Below are 20,681 nucleotides of genomic sequence, written 5' to 3' on the forward strand. Positions count from 1 at the left end.
TGGACCCAGGCGAGCTGCTGCTTAACTTGCAACACAGGAGTTTCTCGCTTTTGCGAATTTGCTTTTCTGGTAACCTTTGATAAAGTATTTTTAAAGGACATTTTAAGTTTTGGACTGATAGGATCGTGGTTACCTTAAGGACAATTTAATTGCACCTTAAGGGACTTTATGGACTATTCCCTTCATGACTGCGGGTTCTTCGTTTATGGTCGAACTGAGTTTATTTGATTCGTGTCTTTGTTCTTTTGCGTTTTTTGAGTTGCTGTTTGTAATTAGTTTGTTATTTTGCAAACTTGAGGAGCTGAGATGTCCGTGCAAGCTTGTTAAATTAGTTATAAAAATATTACTCGTTCAATTTATAATTATTGTCAATACTAATAAGTCCTGCGGTCCTCCGGGGATTGAACTCACATATTCAGCCCATTTCAGCTGGATCGCGTATAATTAGAGAGCAGCTGATGATTATTTGATTAGTGCAGCCGATTATTGTCTGATTAATAATTTAGGGAAATGAAATGATGTGTACTAGTGCAGTTAATTGGGCCGAGAGTGGCCTTTCGTCTCACACACACATACGAACACAATCACACACAAATTGAATTATGAGTTTTTGGCATTTGCCATTTGATTTAAAGTGTTTATGCCCGCAGGTGGTGAATAGAAGACTAACATTCAGACACAACTGAGATAATTAGTCTAAAAGGCTGAATTCACGCGATGAAAAATATAGCAAAAGCAGTAATATTGTGAAATTCTTAGAGTTTTAAATAGATGTTTTCCTTTTTATTTTCTGTATCATTACTCTAGTCTTCTCTCCGTAGAAAAATTTGGTGGATATTTTTGTAGAAAAACATTCCTAGCCCACATTCCTGCGTTCTAAGAACATTTGATCAACATTCTTATTATTAATAAAGTTATTATTAATAAACCGTTATTTCTCTGAATGTTCCAAATTCCATGAAAATTAGACCTGATGATTTTATATGAACAATACATAAATGTCACATGGGGGCATAGCCTCCGTCTTTTAGAAGGAAGTCACACAGTGCTGAAGGAGCCATCGCTGTCTTATCAAGGTCTGTTCTCACTTCACAAAAAACACCAACTTTTTATCTTTTTTATTTTATTTTAGAATTGTAAACTTGAAGTGCACGTAAGCTTGGCTTGTTGGGTCCTGTTTCGTGCTGTTTTCTCCTCGTTTGATGGATGACTGTTCCGTAATACAAAGAGACACAAATCAAACAGTCATCTTTCTATATATTTCTTCTTCTCTCGTTCTGTCTATTCGTCTCTCCATGACTCTCCAGTGCTGTTTATTTTCTAGAGCTGAATGTCACGCCGAATGAGTTTGGTGACACACATCCATCTTAACGCTGTGATATGTGTGTCTGTGCCGGTAAAACCATTCCATCCATCCATCCATCCATCCATCCATCCATCCATCCATCCATCCATTCTTTCACATACCTGGTATCTGCTGGCTTTAATTTGTTCATTTGCACTTAAAGGTGTGGAAGGTCCTAAAGTCATGGCACTAAATATTGCTTTCACTGCAACTTTTTTCTTACTTGGATCTAAACATCAAGTCATCATTTACTTGAGATGCAAACTGTATGAAGTCTTGTTTTCTGAGAACTTGTAGATTATTCTGTTCTCGTTTTAGTCCAGCTCACTTCATTCTGGCCAGACTTCCTGCATATCCCTTGCTACGATTCAATAATCTCTGTTCTTCTGCATTGGGAAAAACGATACAAAAATGCTATTTTTACTATGCGTGCTACGAGAAGGTACATTTGAATCTAATTCCATATTTTTAGAAGAGCAGAGATATTCAAGCTCTTATTGGCGACACTTTGCAATAAGGTCCATTAGTTAACAATATTTCCAGAATTTGTTAATCTTAGTTGATGTTAATTAAGCATTTACTAATGCGTTATTAAAGATGCGTTTGTTAACATGAGCTATTCCTCTGTGAACTAACGTGAATAAACAAACTGTATTTTCTGTTCATACATAGCGTAATAATGGCATTGTTTCTTCATGTTAAGCAATAAATTAACTAATGTTAACAAATGACTTAACGACACCATATCGGTGTACCGTGTTGCATTCTATTTATCCTTCTTCGCATTTTTATTGTTTTTCTTTAGTTTTTTTTTTGCACAAACCCTGCTGGCTATATGCAGCTCTCTGACAAACACGTTTTCCATTTCAAAGCTTCTAGCTTTTACAGTCGTTGTGTCCAGATCGCTGCTTTACGGCGTCCAACATCAGCGTCTCTCGATATAAACGCGAGTTTCTCTGCCAGGTTCGACGCCTGACTCTGGGAAGCGCAGATGCATGATATTTCATGATATTTCTGCTCTCGGCAAGTCAAAGGACAGGCGCCTTGAACTCCCACTGCCTCGTCACACAGGCAGAGCAGAAATAATGCCGGCGCTGAGCCCCGCGGGTGTCTGGCTTCAGCGGGAGCTCCGGCGAATACAAAACACGGGAAACTTTTCCATACAGAGTGAGATATAAAAGCGCCTATATATAGAGCGCGCTGTTTTCCAGTGCACCTGCACTTCAAACGCACCCGTCCCATTCAGATGAGCTTCAGAAATGCACACTCGCTGTTGAACTTTGATGGTTTTTCTGGCGCCCACGAGCGCTGAACGCGTGTTCGTTTGATGTCTGTGTCTCTTCCAGGTCGTACCATCATTCTGTCGACGCATCACATGGATGAGGCAGATATTCTGGGAGATCGTATCGCCATCATCTCGCACGGCCGCGTCTGCTGCTGCGGCTCCTCGCTCTTCCTCAAGAAAACCTACGGTAGAGGTTATTACCTGACGGTGGCGCGGGCCAATCAGGAGCGAGTCGCGGCTCAACGGGTCCCAGCGATTAAAGAGGTAGCCTGGGCCTGACCGCGTGTTTGTTCAGGCTCTTCTACACACATCACAAACTATAAAACAGACAATAATACAGCGCCTACACTTTATTACAAAAAAACACGTTTGAATCTTTGATTTCAGTTGTAGTAGTAATGCTAAATAGCAAAAAGGAAACTTAGAATTTAATTATATAATTATTACAAAAATACAAATATATAGTAATGTTTTGAATCACTTAAATTATATATATATATATATATATATATATATATATATATATATATATATATTTTAATGTATTTCCTTTCATGTTTTCCTTTCATGTTTAGCAAATATTTGAATATCTGCTAAAATTATTATCAATTTACCACAGAGGGCCCCCAATGTTTCCTTAAGGGCCAAAATAAAAATAAAGAATGTTGACAGTTTTGAATTATATCTGACTATAATATACTAAAATGCTTTTTTTCCATTTTTAAAATCAATACAAAAAGAAATAAAGATCTTTCAAAAAGTCCTGATTTGGCATCTATGTTTTACCATAAAAATATATACAGTACAAAAGATATGCACAAATTTTAGTTGTATAGTTATGTCCAATCACTACTAGCAACCATGTTGTTTACGCTTTTCATTTTGTGTGCTGTATTTCTTTGTGTGTGTGTGTGTGTGTGTGTGTGTGTGTGTGTTGTGTGTGTCCGACAGTATGATAAATCCAGCGTGGATGAGGGCATTTGCAGTGACAGCATCAGCAGCCTGGACCCGCCAGGTTCACAGCTCACACACTCTCTGCTGAACACACTCCCCGTGTCATTGTTCATCTGTGTAAATGTGTTTTCACGCTCTTCCTGATCAGACGCGGCGGATGTGAGTCGACTGGTGCGGCGGCATGTGCCGGAGGCCGAGTTTCTGGAGGTCGTAGGTCAGGAGCTGGTGTATGTGCTGCCGTACACGGCGCCACAAACGGCAGCCGCGTCCCTCTTCAAAGAGCTGGATCTGGAGAAGAGCGCTCTGGGAGTCACCAGCTACGGGATATCAGACACGAGTCTGGAGGAGGTACACGAACGGGTCACGAGCATCACATTAAGTTTCTGACACTTTACACTAATGCATATAGCAGATAGTTAGCTGCAGATGTTTTTAACTCCAGATCAATGCATCGCAATGATTTATCAAAAATGATTATTAAATTGTGCATAGCCTAACATTCATGAGACAAGCCTTCAGTTTCCCATCCTGCTATTATACCATAAACACAGCAATTACATGATGTTTTCAGTTCACTTCAGCAAAAGGCCGATACCAAACAGTCCAGCAAACCTGTCTGTTTAGTTGAATTGATTTAGAGATTTAAAGAAATATCCTTCTTTTTTGCCACAGTTACAAAAAAAAAACTACTGTCATGTGTCATGTATGTGATCAAAAATACAGTATAATACATTATTGTAATATAAAATAACAGTTTTTTTTTTAATATGAATCTGTTAAAAATGTATTTGCATCGCTGGGATCAAAGCTGAATTGTCAGCATCGTTACTTCAGAGATCATTCAAACATTCTAATACGCTCAAGAAACATTTTTGATTATTATCCGTATAAACCATGAATATGTGAAAATCACATTGCAATTTATTTAATCAAAAATAAATTAATTAAACCCCACTGACCTTTAGTAAAATTGTAACTTGTCCAGATGTAACAGAACTTCCTGGTGTTTAATTCACAGATCTTTCTGAAGGTTGCTGAAGACACTGGTGTTGATGTGGAATCCCATGGTAACCATCCAATATATTAATATTCATTTCATTTTACACTTTATTATTATCAAATGTTTATATAAGATACTTGAAAATCCTTATAAAAAAAAAAATATATATATATATATATATATATATATATATATATATATATATATATATATATATATATATATATATATTTCTTATTTCTCTCTTTGATAGTAATAATGCAAACTTTTGGTTTATACACTGCTTTATTGTTCGTTTGGTGTTTTTTTTTTACTGTTTTAGGGTTCCTCTCTTTAATTGGTCCTGCATTTATGTAAATATATTCTCCACATATCTAATAAACACCAGTTATATCAGCCACCAATCCTTCAGAAACAGGGACTTTGTAGAAGTACTACGCGTGACAGTTTCATAATACCACTGCGCTGAAATGTGCCACTCAGGCTGTTAAAATCAAACTGAAATGTTCAGGATCTTGTTAAAAATAAACCCGAATCTATCGTTTCTAACAGTAGGATCCTTTAGAAGGATATTCGATCTATTTAAGGGCCTTATGGTTCTCAGATAAGAACGGGCCGCTCAAATAAGAGCTGAGATGAAGTGTTGCAATTGTACTCTCCTGTCTCACTCCTGTCTCACCTCAGAGTGTGTGTGATTGTGTGTATACCTGTGTTAATGCTCCCGCAGATAAGAACAGACCAGATGAATAAGCTGAAAGTATCACACTCCTCCAGAATAACCTCTACTCTGTGTGTGTGTGTGTGTGCTAATGTCTCACAGATAAGAAAGGAACTCTTGAACAAAAGCGCAGAAGCAGCTCAAGGATATCAGGAGTACAGACTATCAGCTCAGCACTGGAATGCAAAGATGCAAACGCTGTGAAAAATGGTGCGCTCAAATGCAAACTGACACGCATATCCACCACTCGCTTACATGTGCATGGAAAAATAAACACACTGGCTCATGCTTTTACAAACCGATCTTTCGAAAAATTTAGTTGATACTGAGAAAATAATGGCTATGTGTCACATCACTGCTCTGGATTATTTTTTCCCCTTGTTTTGAAACAGATGCAAAGATTAAATTCACTAGACGTGTGGAGGGTAAGTCAGAGTTCTTCTGTGTTTCCATCATGCAACAGTAGGCTAGCTCTAAGAGTGGGCTAAGCGTAGTAATAAGGCTGCCTTAATAATTATAAACTGTAATGGTGAAGTGGCTATAAAAGTGATTCATCTGTAACTACTTCTTCAGATTAATGATGTTGTTACAGCATTTTTCGTATAGTAACACCGTAATGCATTGAAGTAAATATTGAGCATTCAACCTGAACTTGAATATTGATAATACAAACCAACATTCAAATAGGGAATTTGACATTGGCATATATGATTTAAGGCCAATGCAATTTAAAATAGCACATATGGAATATAAATAAGCACTTGGTGGACATATATGTCATGCACATGAGCACCTGGCATTATGGTTCAGTGGGTTTTAGTGGACCTGTGTTCATATTTGTTATCGCAGACATATCCAAACACTGTTGGTTGTATTTCAATACTACATTAATAAAGACATACCATTAGACATACCTAGAGGTGACGGGTGAAGCAGCTGTAACAGGAAGGAAGCTCTACTAGTGAAGGAGTTGAGGTAGCTGTAACAGTGAGGTGGCTATAACAATGACAGTTGGCTATAACAGTGTGGTAGCTAAAATTGAGGCAGATATAATAGTTGTTTATGATAGCTTTATTGGTTAAGGTAACTGTAACAGTGAGGCAGTTGTAACACTGAGAAGGCTGTAAAGTGGCTGTAACAGTTAGATCCTGTAACAGTGAGTGAGGCACCTGTAACAGTAAATGAGCTGTAACGGTTAGATGCTGTATCAATAAGAAGGCTGTAACAGTGGGGAGGTTGTAACTGTAAGATGCTGTAACAATGGCGATTCTGTAACAATAAGAGACTGTAACAGTGAGGATGCTGTAACTGTGAGGACACTGTAACTGTTAGATGCTGTAACAATAAGAGGCTGTAACAATGGGGATGTTGTAACAATAAGAGACTAACAGTGGGGAGGTTGTAACTGTTAGATTCTGTAACAATAAGAGGCTGTAACAGTGAGGCAGCTGAAACAGTTAAATGCTGTAACAATAAGAGGCTGTAACATTGAGGCGACTGTGACAGTTAGATGTTGTAACAATAACAAGGCTGTAACAATGGGGACGCTGTAACTGTTAGATTCTGTAACAATAAGGGGCTGTAACAGTGAGGAAATTGTAACAGGGAGGCAGCTTTAATAATCGAGGTGGCTTTAAGAGTGTGTCAACCGTAATAGCTGCATTTGTTGACATATTTCAGAGAGTAGTTATTAGGCACCTTGTGAGACTGTTGTTTATGTTTCAGACACCCATCGGCCCATGTGTGTGAACGGCAAAGGATCGTACGTCATCATGGGTTGGTCACTAATCAAACAGCAGTTTTTAGCTCTTTTTATCAAGCGTTTCCACCATGCCCGCAGAAGCCGGAGAGGAATCATCGCTCAGGTAAAACCATCAGACGCATCAAATACTCCGTAAAGACCCTCTTTCACCCGTTTTCCTTCTTCATGTCAGTCTCTCTCTATTTTACATTCTGCAGCTGTGTGAATTTAATCGGTTTAGGCAGGTCTGAGTTTCAGCGTCAATCCAAGCACAACTGTTTTGCACCAAATGCACTGGCCCATCAAAAACAAAGCATGAGCTCATATCAGTTTGGGCTCAAATGTGTTGAATATTTCCTACAACTCCTGCAGTCCTTAAACGCACTCATAGCTAGCTGAGAACGAATGGGTGTATACGAGTAATTCCATGCAGTGAACATTAAAATAATGTAAAATGAATCAAAATTCCAGCTACCGCATGGTTTCTGAAGGCTGTATGTACAGTATGTAATTACAGGCTGTGTAATGTTCTCAGCCCTTGGTCAAATAACCTGCATCACTGTGCATATTTTTCATTTTTCTGTATTGGCTGAGGCTCGTCACCCTGGTTTTCTCAGGGGAAGATGTCCCATTGTTTTCTCCTTCATTATTCCCGATGCGTTCTCCGACTCTGGCACATTTACATTTTCCTCAGTGTAAACAGAGAGTGTTTGAATTGGGTGTTTGAATTAATTGGACAATCACGGAGTGTAATTAATCAGCTGGAGTGAAGCCGTGTCGTTGACTCCTATGCAGCCTGTCTCTCCCTCGCAGGTTTTGTGTGCACTGGTTTCGCTCCGTCTGTCAGCGGAGGGATGGAATGAAAGGAGAACATTTGGAGAGATAGCAGAGTGGAAGAATGGAGAGAAATTAATTATGCTGGGAATGAAGGGTGACAGTGCCAGTTTTTGAAAGTGTTTAATCGAACCCTTTTACACATTTAACTAAGCCAATACAAGCACATGACACCCGTTTGCCAGAGAGAGAGGGAAGAGAGGGGCAATGCGCTAAAATCTTGAGCCACTTTGACACAAACCTGCATCTCATTCATGTGCTCCAACATTCAGTGAATTTCATTTAGTCCTGTATTAATTGTGCACTTAAACTCCCTCAAGTGCAGATGTATTGAAAATGTTTGTCTCCCTGTGTGTGTGTGTGTGTGTGTGTGTGTGTGTGTGTGTGTGTGTGTGTGTCAGGTTGTAATGCCGGCGTTCTTCGTGTGTTTGGCTCTCATCTTCTCACTGATTGTTCCTCCGTTTGTTGAATATCCCAGTCTGGAGCTTCAGCCCTGGATGTATGGAGCTCCGCAGAATACCTTCTACAGGTACACACACACACACACACACACACACACACACTAACTAGGTTAAATGTGACCCCATATTGTGTATTAATTTATTATTTAGGGCGCCATCAACAAAATGTCAATTCAAATAAGTAATTATTCATTTTTAACAAAGAAAAACTATGCTAATTTCAACATTTAGTAGTATGTTATCAAAATCAAACATTATCAATTGTTAATATTATTATTATCTGACCTTACATGAAATACAATGTTGTTAACTAATGTTAACAAAGATGAATAAATCCTCTAATTAACAAACTGTTCATTGTTAGTTAATGTTAACTAATGTTAACTAATGGTGCAGTACCAAACAAAGTCTGTTGTTCAAAAAGGATGCATTAAAAGGATTAAAAGTGCCAGTAATGTCGCAAACGATTTCTGTTAAACGAATGCCGTCCTATTCATCAGAGAATAATTAAATGTGAAAAATTAACACAGTTAATCACAGTTCCACAAAAAAAATATTGGTCTGTTTTCAACATTGTTAATAATCAGATTGTCTCTTGAGCAGCAGATCAGTATATTACAATGATTTCTGAAGGACCACGTCACTGGAGAAATGATGAGGAAAATTCAGCTTTGATCACAATGACACAGAAAACTATGTTAAATGATAAAATGTCACTATATTTACTATGTATTTTTGTTAAAAAAAAATGCAGCCTTGGTGAGCAGAACGGACGTTTTTTCAATGTTTTTTAAACTGTACTATACACATAAAGCTAATTACGTTATACGATCTCATTTCCATGGTCAAAAACGAGTTTGTTTGTGTGCTGTAGTTTTGATGATCCTGGTGTAGATCAGGTGGAGCGAGTAAAGAACGCTCTGATCCGTTCACCGGGATTTGGGACACGCTGCATGAGCACCAACCCCATCCCGTAAGTATCTCTCTCAAACACACACACACACACACACACACACACACACACACACACAGGTGTAGCGGCTGACCGTGTGTGTCCTGTTCCTCCTTCAGTAAATTGCCGTGTAACCCGGCGGGAGGCACTGATTGGTTCACTCCCGCGGTGGATCCGTCCATCACTGAGATCTTCGAGAAGGGGAACTGGAGCATGGAGAACCCGTCTCCAGACTGTCAGTGTAGCACACCACAGCGCAGCATCATGCTCCCAGACTGCCCGGCCGGAGCCGGCGGTTTACCACCACCGCAGGTCACTCACACACACACACACACACACACACACACACTGGTGCATGGCCGCTGGCTGGAGTTATATTGCCAATTACGCTGTGCCCGTTGCTGATGCAGCTTTATGCCAGAGGCTTCCGCTTGGTTTTGTCCCACTGCAATTGTGTTAGCAGCACTGTGGCTAAGAAAAGCGGTGTGTGTACTAGCCCTGCTATATCACACGTCAAATGTACATTTCTAAGGCCTCTAAATGATCTAAATGCCGTTAAACCCGTTGCACACGATCTACTCTTTTTTTAGAAGTTATCACAGTACAGATGTCTACCTTTCACCATTTTTGCTGTGAAATCTACAGATTTTTATAAAGTAACTTCGATATCAATATAACACTTGTGTTCATTTTAACCAATGCGATAAAACCCTCTTGTTGTCAGTTTGACCCACACTTGATTTTTAATCTGCTTAAAATACTAAATTCAGCAAATATTACTCATTTAGGGTCACGGGTCATGCAACGTTTACAAATCAGATGGACGCTCCTGGTTTCTACGCAAGGTGCCAAAAATCAACACTTGTGAAAGACGCTAAGAAAAAGCTTGTCAAACACTAAACTTTCAAACTCAAAATCAGGAAAGTTCACTGTTCACGCACAGACTGCGTTTAATGTGTGTGGATTGTCGTATAGAGGCATGTCTTGTCTATCTTCTCTGAACAGAAACTAATGAGCCGTAAATAAACGATCAACGGTTTCACGGCAGAAGGAGCATTGTTCATCCAGGTGAAACCTGAACTCGTGACACACTCATTCATTATCATATGTGTACGTTTAGTCTGTAGCATCTCCTGAATCTCTCAGACTGAAGTTCTGTCGACGTGTCAGCAGAAATGCAAATCACTCCTGCGCAGCGCTGAGTTTAAACTTAGACTCTCCTCTGATTCTCTCTCGGTAAACAAGCTTTCTCGGTGTACATGCTGCTGAAAACACACACACACACACGCTCAGCTGACCCAGTTTGAAAACATTTACCCAAGTACTGGTTTTACTGAACTAAGGGAAGAGTCCTACACACACACAGGAGATGTTTTGTCTTGAAACATAATCATTGATGTTTTTGGATGATGGAAGCTGGATGAATCTTATCCGCCGCCTCAGGGTTTCAGATGCATCAAATGCTGCTTTAATTAGACCAGCAGCAAACACACACACACACACACACACACACACACACATGAAAACCCTGAGGGGTTAGGTGTGGGAAAAAATCCTTTTAAATCGTTTTTTTTCTGCTGTAATAACACAAAACAGATTTTCAGCACAGTTCTCAATTTCCATATTTTTAAAATAAAATTAAGTTAATTTCATGTAATTAAGGTGTTTCGAAGGTCAGCATAAAAAAAAGATAATAATAGGCCTAATAATTTTTGACTGACAATTAGCACGTACTGTCAGCTTATATGACATATTATTAATTTAATTTTAAGATTAAAAGTTAACTTTTAACTGTTTTCTTTTTTTAAATCGTGATTGAATATTCCACGTTGGTAAAAAAATAAATAAATAAATGAAGTTAAAACTTCAGATGCTGTTAAATGGAATCTTCAAATATTACAAAAAATGTTTGTTACTTCATGCATTTTTATGCAAATTATTAATGATTTGATAATAGAAAGGCAAGAGTTGAAGCATGAGTTTAAAGGTCGACTTTTTTGATCAATAATACTAAAAGAAATTTTACTTTCTAAAAAAGTCTAAACTATCAATCAGACGACAGAAGGCTTGTAGCAGATTGTGTGCAAAAGGTTTAACAGCGAAGTTTTGATCATGTTGATCGCCTTGGAAATTTGCATATTAAATATGATACAGTAGGATTTATAAGGTTAAAAGATTATTTCAACAGAAAACAGAGAGCAATATGGTCTTCTGTTTAAATACACAAAACAAGGAAGTAGACTTTAGAAGACACTTCTAAAGACACTTCCGTGGGATTTTTTCAAATGCACTGGGCAAAAATCTAACATGTAGGTAGGTTCAGAGACAGATGAACGCTAATCTATCAACTATTCATCACAGTGATTAATATTTATTAAACTGGATCTGCAAGTTTCATAAGCTCTAGACTCAGTAAACTGCAAACTTTTCCCCAAATCACATTTCCAAACTTTCACTTCGACCCTCAAACCATTCTTTCTCGGTTGTTGATAGAAATCAAAGACCGCTCGTGGTTTGAAAAGAAATAGCCATTGACTTCCAGAGTATAGGAGTTAAACCATGGCTGCCAGCAACATTTTCTGTTATACCAATATCTTATTTTGTGTCTACAGACATCACATATGATGATTTGTGAGAGAAACAGATCATTTGAGGCAGTACTCAAGTAAAATCTTCGTGTAAACTCCATAAACTCAAATAAAGCAGTCCATGCGATTCGTGTACTATATTGCGTCTCCTGAAGCCATACAGAAGCTTTCGTAAGTAAAAAACTGACGTTATTTATGAATCTTTTTTAAATGGAAAGATTTCTTTCAGTAGGTAATGTGCATATCATGCCTCTTTATTACGACCCTTTTTTCGTATCTGAAAATCACTGCACTGAAATGCTAAACGGCATCGCATTATCCCAGCGACCTTTTCAAACACCTTCCACGTCTTTTGTGTCGCACGGGGCAATTTATGTTGCTGTAAACTGTATTTCACAGCAAACGGCTCCGTGAAAGAGTTTTGATTGATTATTTCTTGCTGTAGCGCTAACACGAACACACGGGCTCTCTTTGATCGGCTATCAGACTCATTCTTCATCCGCTCTCTTTCTATCTGTGTCCTTGATAAGTGAAAGAGAGGAGGCGGACGCACCACGCGGGTTTCTTAATGAATCGCTGGTTTCTATGACGATGACAGGTCAGCGGTGTCGTTAGGTGTTCATTAAGCGTGTGTTTTTACTGCAGAACTGTGGAGTTTTAAAGGAACAATAATCAGTCCGCTGGCCTTCTCTGTACAATTTTTTTCTTTATATGAAACGCACAACAAAGCCTTTTCTATTTTTTTTTGTCTTTGTACATCTTCACTCGTATTATCCACAACTGTGTTTGTTATGCTTCAGTATATATATATATATATATATATATATAATACAGACTATGATTTTAGTTTAGTAGTTTAGTCATCCACCTTGTCATAAGTTTATTTTTAGTCAAGTATTATTGATAGATTATTACATTAATTCATATGTCTTAATTGTATAAATGTTGATATTTCATTTAGAACTTGGGTTGGTTTTTGCAACGGTCAGAACAAAAACAACAGACGGACTTATTGAAAATGCTAATTTATTCTCTGCCAGCAGGTGGATTATAGATCCATGTGTAAACAGAACAGCAGTCAAATACATGCAACTACTGCAACATTTGGCTGTCTTGCTGGGGTGAAGAAGAATTTAACCGTTTGGCGACTGCCATTTCATGTTTGTTGATTTTAACTAAACTATACGCTGTTTCTGCTCTTTGTTTCTGCTTTAGAGCGTGCTGTCGTACAGTGTTGTAACTGACGTAATATTTACAAGCTCTTTTAGGCGTGTTGTTGTCCTTTGTGGAGTTAATAAATGGGGTTGTTGCTGAAATGAGAATGTGCTACGGTTAAGAATTCTTTTACTGTTATTCTCTTGTACCTCAAATACAGACAAAGACACATTTTTGGTGCAAATTCATTCTTAACAACTAGTTGGGTTCGGTTACACCCTGTACAGTTTTTTTGAATGCAGTTTTTCAGGAGTTGATATGGTTATCACTCCAATATTTTCGTGAATTATATGTGTACAGAACATGATTAAGGAGTACAGCAGATACTGATTATATAAATCTCAGTTTTAGCCTTATATCTCCAACAATGACTTAGTAAAATGAGATTTAAATAATCCAAACATGTAATGCCATACAAGCCAATAATAATTGATTCCTCAAAAGCCTGATGTTCAGATTTGAGAGATGTCTGGAGAATCAAGTATTTCTTGTAATCCAGTAATATTATTAACGATATCAAAGTTACTTGTATATTTGCTTATTAAAAATTTGGATTTAGGCATCCTTTTTTACAGTGTATATACATACAGGATTATATGATTATGCATATTATCATAAACAATTCCTCCACATCGTTGCATTCTTTTTATATTCCTGAATGTAATTTGCTCATTTCTGACTCTATCGTGTATGTATTTGCGATCATGAACATATCCGCATTGCTACGGCACTCCAGCTTCTGTCCAATATTTAGCTGTTAGATCCGTTGGCAAAGCTCCCGATTAATTTTGCGGAGAGGAGAGCAGGAGATGATGACAGATGATGAAGATTTGATGTGATATCTAGCAGGCTGCAGTCATTTGCGAGGGCTGAGAAATAGACTTAATTGGAAAGAACAAAGACCCCATGAAACAGTTTGATGAACATGGTTTTTGAAATATTTCCTATTGAGATTTGAGGCAGGACACAGCAGAGGGCTGGACCTTTATGTTACAGCCATGAACCATGATTTCCTCTTTGATACGGTATTAATCCGATGCAGGAAATTTAGCACAGAATTGCTAGCAGAAGTAAAAGCGTTCATGTATTTGTAGGGCAATGCATTTTGATCTATATTTTATAAACTGGTATGTGCTTTGTTGAAGCCAACTTGTGTTCAACAGCAAAATCTCTGGTTAAAAACTACAACGGCTGTAATTCATGTTGTAATGTTGTAATTCACCTCGTGGCTGGATGTTTAGGTTTGTGGGTTAGAACTCTTTAACAGACTTTTTAAAACCACAATAGGGACAAATAATAACGAGAGAAACATTCCCTCTGAAGAGGTTCAGCTGCTGTCGTCAAATGTGATTGGTTGAATGAAATGCACAAAAGTGTTATCTTCAGCTTAATGTTTGTCTTCTGTTGGGGATATATTTTGAGCAGGAATGGAATAAAGCGACTGAGTAATGTTGGTTTGACAGATGTGGACTAAAAGCCACTGTTTTGATTTTAAGGTAAAAGCATTATTGGAATGGTTCAGTTCCCGTTCTGTGAATCAGTGTCAAATAGGTGTTCATTATACAAATCACAAGCCTCCGACAATGCAAGCCTGTGTGTGTGTGTGTGTGTGTGTGTGTGTGTGTGTGTGTGTGTGTGCGTGTCTCAGAGCACTTTCATTTTGGCCAGTTTCTGTGGAACAGAGTGTGTGTCATTAGTTTTCACACCCCTCCTGAATCTCACCAGAGAAACTCACACTTCTATTGTTTCCAGTGTGTTATTCTGGTTTGTTTGGAGGAGTGTGTGTGTGTGTGTGTGTGTGCACTTGTTATGCTACATTATGGGGACCAAATGCCTTTACAAGTATAGCGAAACCTGAACTTTATTTGACATTGTGAAAAAAAAAAACATTGAGGGAAAAGTATTTAAAATGGTAAAGGATGTTTCCTCTCTGTCAGTCATTACGAGCCGGGATTCGTTCTGATTAAGAGAAAATGCCAGTGAAATTTGGCTAGTGGTATGTGTTCACCTGAGCCCCTCCTCAACATACAGGTTTAAAGAGGCTTCGGAGCCGAGCGCTGTAGGATTGCGAGTGAAAGAAGAGGCGGTTCTGGGTGGAGTTAAGACACAATCAGCAATTCCAGTTTGACTAAATCCAACATATTTAAAGTTTCCCGACAGAACTTTTTACTTGTGTGTGTGTGTGTGTGTGTGTGTAATGGTTGTATCTGGTGTGTTTTCGTTCGTAGAGAACTCAGAACACCACAGACACCCTGCAGAACCTCACGGCCCGAAACATGACCGACTTCCTGCTCAAGAGCTACCAGAAATCAGGAAAAATACGGTAACGACACACTCGTGCCATGGCAAGTGAAGAACGAAATAAGATCAAAGCAGCATGATTGCCAACGTGTGTGTGTGTGTGTGTGTGCAGGTACGGTGGGATCTCCGTCGGCGGCGTGAACTCACAGGTCAAACTCAATGAATCTGACATTACGGCCGTGATCGACGACTTCAGATCATTGCTCGGCATCTCACAGGTGAGAGCGACTGCCCACCTGCCCTCCAGAAAGCCCTGCTCAAGCCAAGCATCACGGCCGGTTCTGATACGAGCCTCAGCCTCAGCCTCCCTGCAGAGATCTGACTTTTCCCTTTAATATGCTCTGCGTTTTAGCTTGGTTTCTGAATTGCATTCAATATAAATTCATAAGAGAAGCTTCAGAAAATTAGTGTTGTTTCTTTTTGACAGCGCTGGTGATTAAAACCAAATTATCACAGTTTTATTGTAGTTATCGTAACAATGTGCATCTGTTTATTACAGCTTTTTTAATCCACATTCATTTTCGGTAACAAGTAGCGAGTACCATTAGCTCGTTCCAATAATTTCTTCTATTTGCATATATGTTTATCACTTAAGTATCAAAACATGGCGCACTCCATCTTAATATGCATGAGCAGCTTGAGCGCGCATCGTGAAGAGAAGTGTGTTTTATTTACCGTTTTTTTAATGCGGTGTGAAGCTTTTCAGGCCTTTGGAAGCATTTAAATGCTGTGAAAATTCCCACCAGCTCTCCGCTTAGCGTTCGCTTATCAAATATGGAGATCATGTTTTTTCCCACACTGCAGTTGTGCTGAATTTTTTAATACTTAGAAACGGATATCTGTTGCTCTCCTGAAGTTTAGATAACTGTTTATTCTCTTTAATAAACTCCCTCATACGCTGCTGAAAACGTCCTGTATGCTACAGAATCAACCCTGGCTTACAGGACACCATTACTGTCTGGATTAAATCCTCTGAGCAACGTGATTCAGCTCATTTGTAACCTAAACATGATTCTTATTTACAGTAAACAATACTGAAAGTCGTTCATGCATGTTCTCTCAATTCAAGTCACTTTTATTTATACAGCGATTGACATTTATGATATTCATGACAATATTTCATGATTGTACTGAAATACTTTTTATTAAAAAAAAAACTTTTATTCAGCATTTTCGATCAAAAATGACAGCGAAGGCATGCATTATGTAAAAAAAATGCTGCTCTTATGAACTTTCCATGCATCCAGTAATGCTGTAAAATCAAATGCATCGCAGTTTTCCTAATTATTCAGCAGCACAGCTGTTTTAAACATCGATAATAATCAGAAATGTTTGTTGAGCACCCGATCACTATATTATAATGATTTCTAAAGGATCATGTGACACTGAAGACTGGAGTAGTGATGCTGAAAATTCAGCATTAATCAAAGAAATTAATTACATTTTACAGCATTTGTTTATATAAGTCTTTAGTTTGATTTGACAAAAAAAAAAAATATTTTTAAATAGTGACCCACTGACATTTACAAGACACTTTCAACCATTTCATTGGTGCATATCTAAATAAAATATCTAAAATACAATAAATAGTCAGTCTGTTCATCTTTAGAAATGTCACATTTTACATTCGACATAAAGCCACTGTTGAACAAACATAGCACAGGATGCGTTGCATTACAAGCACACAATGTCTCCTTCAAATCGAAAGCAAATGTTTTCATATTTTTGAGAATAAAAACGTGTTTCTGTAAGCAACTGATTGTTTTAAATGAATGCTTTACGAGCTGGAATTTGAATATTGCTGTCCTAACAACGCAGTGACAACGCTAGGCCCACTTCTGGCTGTAAATGCTTGTTGAATGCTCTTCGGCGGCGTGCCAGGGTCCGGACGTCTGATGGGATTTTAATGCTGCTTAGCTCCGTGATGGACGACCGTAATGCTAATAGCAGGACGTTAGCATCCTCCACTCCCCCTCATTCAGACCCGGAGAGATTTTGGCACCTTCTCTGTGAGAGAGAGAGTGTGTGTGTGTGTGTTAGCATTAGCATTAGCGTCCGATATCTCAGTCTTGTGAATCTCAGATGACCGCTGCTGTGTGAAAGTCTGCTGCCTACCTAGTCCGCATTTTAAGCAGAAGACACACTCCTGACTCACAGACTGCTCTTAACATTAGCGAGGAGAGTGATGTTTCTCTCTGAGATACAGTGCAGTTGTTTTGGACGTGATCTGTTATCACGATTTATTCAAACACCCGCTCAGTTCTTTCAGTTCTTGTTGGTTTAATGCTTTGGAGAGAATAACATTACATTTCTAGCAATAAAAGTTTTTTTGACTCTAATTATGTACAATAATTGGGTGTTTATCACGTAGTATGTACATGAAGGAAGATGATGAGTGAAAAATACACACGTTTGAGGATCTGCTTTTGACTATTCTGCTCTCCAGAGCTGCATTTATTCATTATGAACTATTATTGCGGTTAAGAATAGCTGTTTGCTGCATGAATATGTTCAACTGTAATTGATTTCTGTGAAGCGCAGCTGAATTTTCAGCATCATCCAGTCTTCGGTGTCACATGATCTTTCAGAAATCATTATAATAGGTTGATTTCCTGCTCAAGAAATATTTCAGATTATTATCAATGTATAAAACCACGACACTTTTTAATCTTCAGGATTAACAGATGAATATCAAGTACAAAAGAGCAGCATTTTTACTGTTACTTTTGATGAATTTGATGCAATAAACTCTTAATTTTTAATAGTTTATAGTTATTAAAGGGTTGGTTCGCCCCAAAATGAATATTCTGTCATTAATTACTCTCCTCATGTCGTTCCAAAACCTTAAGACCTTCGTTCATCTTCAGAACAAAATGACGATTTTTGTGATGAAATCAGAGCTATCTGAAACACTTATTTTTGTGGAGCTGGATCTGTCTCTGGAGGGACAGACAGCTCTCTGATTTCATCAAAAATATCTTCATTTGTGTTGGAAGGTGAACGAAGGTCTTACAGGTTTGGAACGACACGAGGAGGGAATTAATGACAGGATTTGAATGTAATTACAAAACCTTGTAAGTCGCGCACAAAGTCTAATGTTTTATTTTCTGTCTGTAGTTTAATGAGACCGAGCGGGTTTTCCGGGCCATCCGGTTGTTTCTGGTGGAGTTGGGAACCAGAGACAATGTGAAGGTGAGCAGCAGTGCTTACAGGATCACTACAGTACTTTACTTCATCAGGGTTTATTAGATTTCAGTTTGTCAACTTACTCAAACAGTTTTTAATATGTATATATTTCGCAATAATAATAATATTAGAACTGAACCGTACACTGTGTGTGTGTGTGTGTGTGTGTGTGTGTAGGTGTGGTTCTATAACCAGGGCTGGCATTCGCTCGTGTCCTTCCTAAACGTGGCCAGTAACAGTATCCTGAGAGGAAATCTTCCCGCGGGACGGCGAGCGGAAGACTTCGGCATCACCACATTCAACCACCCACTGAACCTCACCAAAGAACAGCTCTCACTCGGAGCGCTGTGAGGACAACACACACACACACACACACACACACACACACGCATACAGTCACAACACACACACACACACACACGCACACAGTCAGTCACACACACACACACACACACACACACAGTCACAACACACACACACACACACACGCATACAGTCACAACACACACAAACACACACACACACATATATACACACATATATACAGTCATAACGCATACACACACATACATATACAGTCACAGCGCACACACACACACACACTCATACACTCACAACACACACACACACACACACACGCATACAGTCACACACACACACACACACACATATATACACACTCATACACTCACAACACAAACACACACTCATACACTCACAACACACACACACACACACAACCAGTCACAACACACAAACACACACAACCAGTCACAACACACACTCACACACACACACATACAGTCACAACACACACACACACACACACACATACACACATACAGTCACAACACACACACATGCATACACATGCTCACAACACACACACACACTCAGACACACACATACACAGGCATACGGTCACAACACACACGCACATGCGCACACACATACATGCAGACACACACACTCACAAAACACCTACACACACACACACGTACAGTTTTGTGAAGTGGGGACCCTCCCCAGGTTTTTCTGTTGTACAAACTGCGTGTCTTACACATAAACCTGTCCCTTACAGGAAACTTTGCTATTTCAGATCTTCAGTACACTGAGAAGAGACAGGGTTTTTTTTATACTCTAAAGTTCATTTCATTATGTGTGTGTGTGTTCGTGGATAATTAAGGCCAGCTCGTGAAGCTGTGAAGATGAATGGTTTGACAGCAGAGGGTCGGAGATGATGCTCTGCTGTAAACGAGCGTCTCTTCCCTCTAATCAGGAGTAATCCAGTGCTGGACTCATTCACCTTCACTGCGTGATCAGAGAGATCCAATCCATTCCCTGTAAACTCGTGGGGGGGGTGAAGCGTGCCCGGATTTCCCAGAATGCTGCGCGTGAAGTGGAGTTTATGGACGGAGGTTTAATAAAGTGTGACCCACTGAAGAGCCGTTTCTCAGAAACCACAGCATCTCTGTTTTGACTGATGTGACGCTTCTCAGAATATCGTGTTCTTTCGCTTGTTTTCCCACAAATATAAAGGCGGTAAGAGACAGGTCTGGAGTCAGGGGCTGCTAATAGATGCTGTAACTATTCTGAGAAACCGGGGCATCTTCAGAAAATAATAATTCTACAAATCCTGAGTTTTAATTAGCTTTTTATTCACTTTTTTTTTTTTTTTTTTTAATTTTGTGCCTTTAGTTAGTTAGTTTTTATTTTATATTATTTGTAGGGTTTTTTAGCTAGTTATTTTTTTATGTTTTTAATATCATTGGTGAATTATAGTAACCAGCTATTTAATGAGTATTATTTTTTTTCATACGTTATGTAGGCTGAACTATTTGATCAGTGATTTATCTGTTGATAATTAATTTTATTAATCAGATTTAAACAAATATGCAACACCTGTTAACTACGACTTTTCTCTTAATAAATTCTTCATTTGCTGCTTATTAATAGTTAGTAAGAACTCAACTGAACCCTGCGCTCTTCAAATGACTTCAAAAAAACATTATTGAGGCCCATGCCTTAAATTATTGTGCGCTTAAAAACAATGCAAAAATGCATTGCAAAAAAAAATGCAAAAATTAACAAGAGGTTATCG

The 20,681-nt window shown here is 38.6% G+C and overlaps 1 protein-coding gene across 1 annotated transcript in view; it reads left to right on the forward strand.

Moving 5' to 3' along the window:
- Window positions 1-20,681, forward strand: part of LOC122348804 (phospholipid-transporting ATPase ABCA1) — a 117,514-nt gene that overhangs the window by 72,552 nt on the left and 24,281 nt on the right. Inside the window, 14 exon segments of the mRNA XM_043244672.1 lie at window positions 2,692-2,894; window positions 3,582-3,645; window positions 3,733-3,932; window positions 4,603-4,651; window positions 5,405-5,512; window positions 5,695-5,727; window positions 7,028-7,167; window positions 8,279-8,406; window positions 9,213-9,311; window positions 9,410-9,602; window positions 15,322-15,416; window positions 15,507-15,612; window positions 18,512-18,586; window positions 18,758-18,927. Coding sequence (XP_043100607.1) covers window positions 2,692-2,894; window positions 3,582-3,645; window positions 3,733-3,932; window positions 4,603-4,651; window positions 5,405-5,512; window positions 5,695-5,727; window positions 7,028-7,167; window positions 8,279-8,406; window positions 9,213-9,311; window positions 9,410-9,602; window positions 15,322-15,416; window positions 15,507-15,612; window positions 18,512-18,586; window positions 18,758-18,927 — 1,663 coding nt within the window.

Source organism: Puntigrus tetrazona, chromosome 7, assembly GCF_018831695.1.
Source record: "Puntigrus tetrazona isolate hp1 chromosome 7, ASM1883169v1, whole genome shotgun sequence".
Classification (NCBI taxonomy): domain Eukaryota; kingdom Metazoa; phylum Chordata; class Actinopteri; order Cypriniformes; family Cyprinidae; genus Puntigrus; species Puntigrus tetrazona.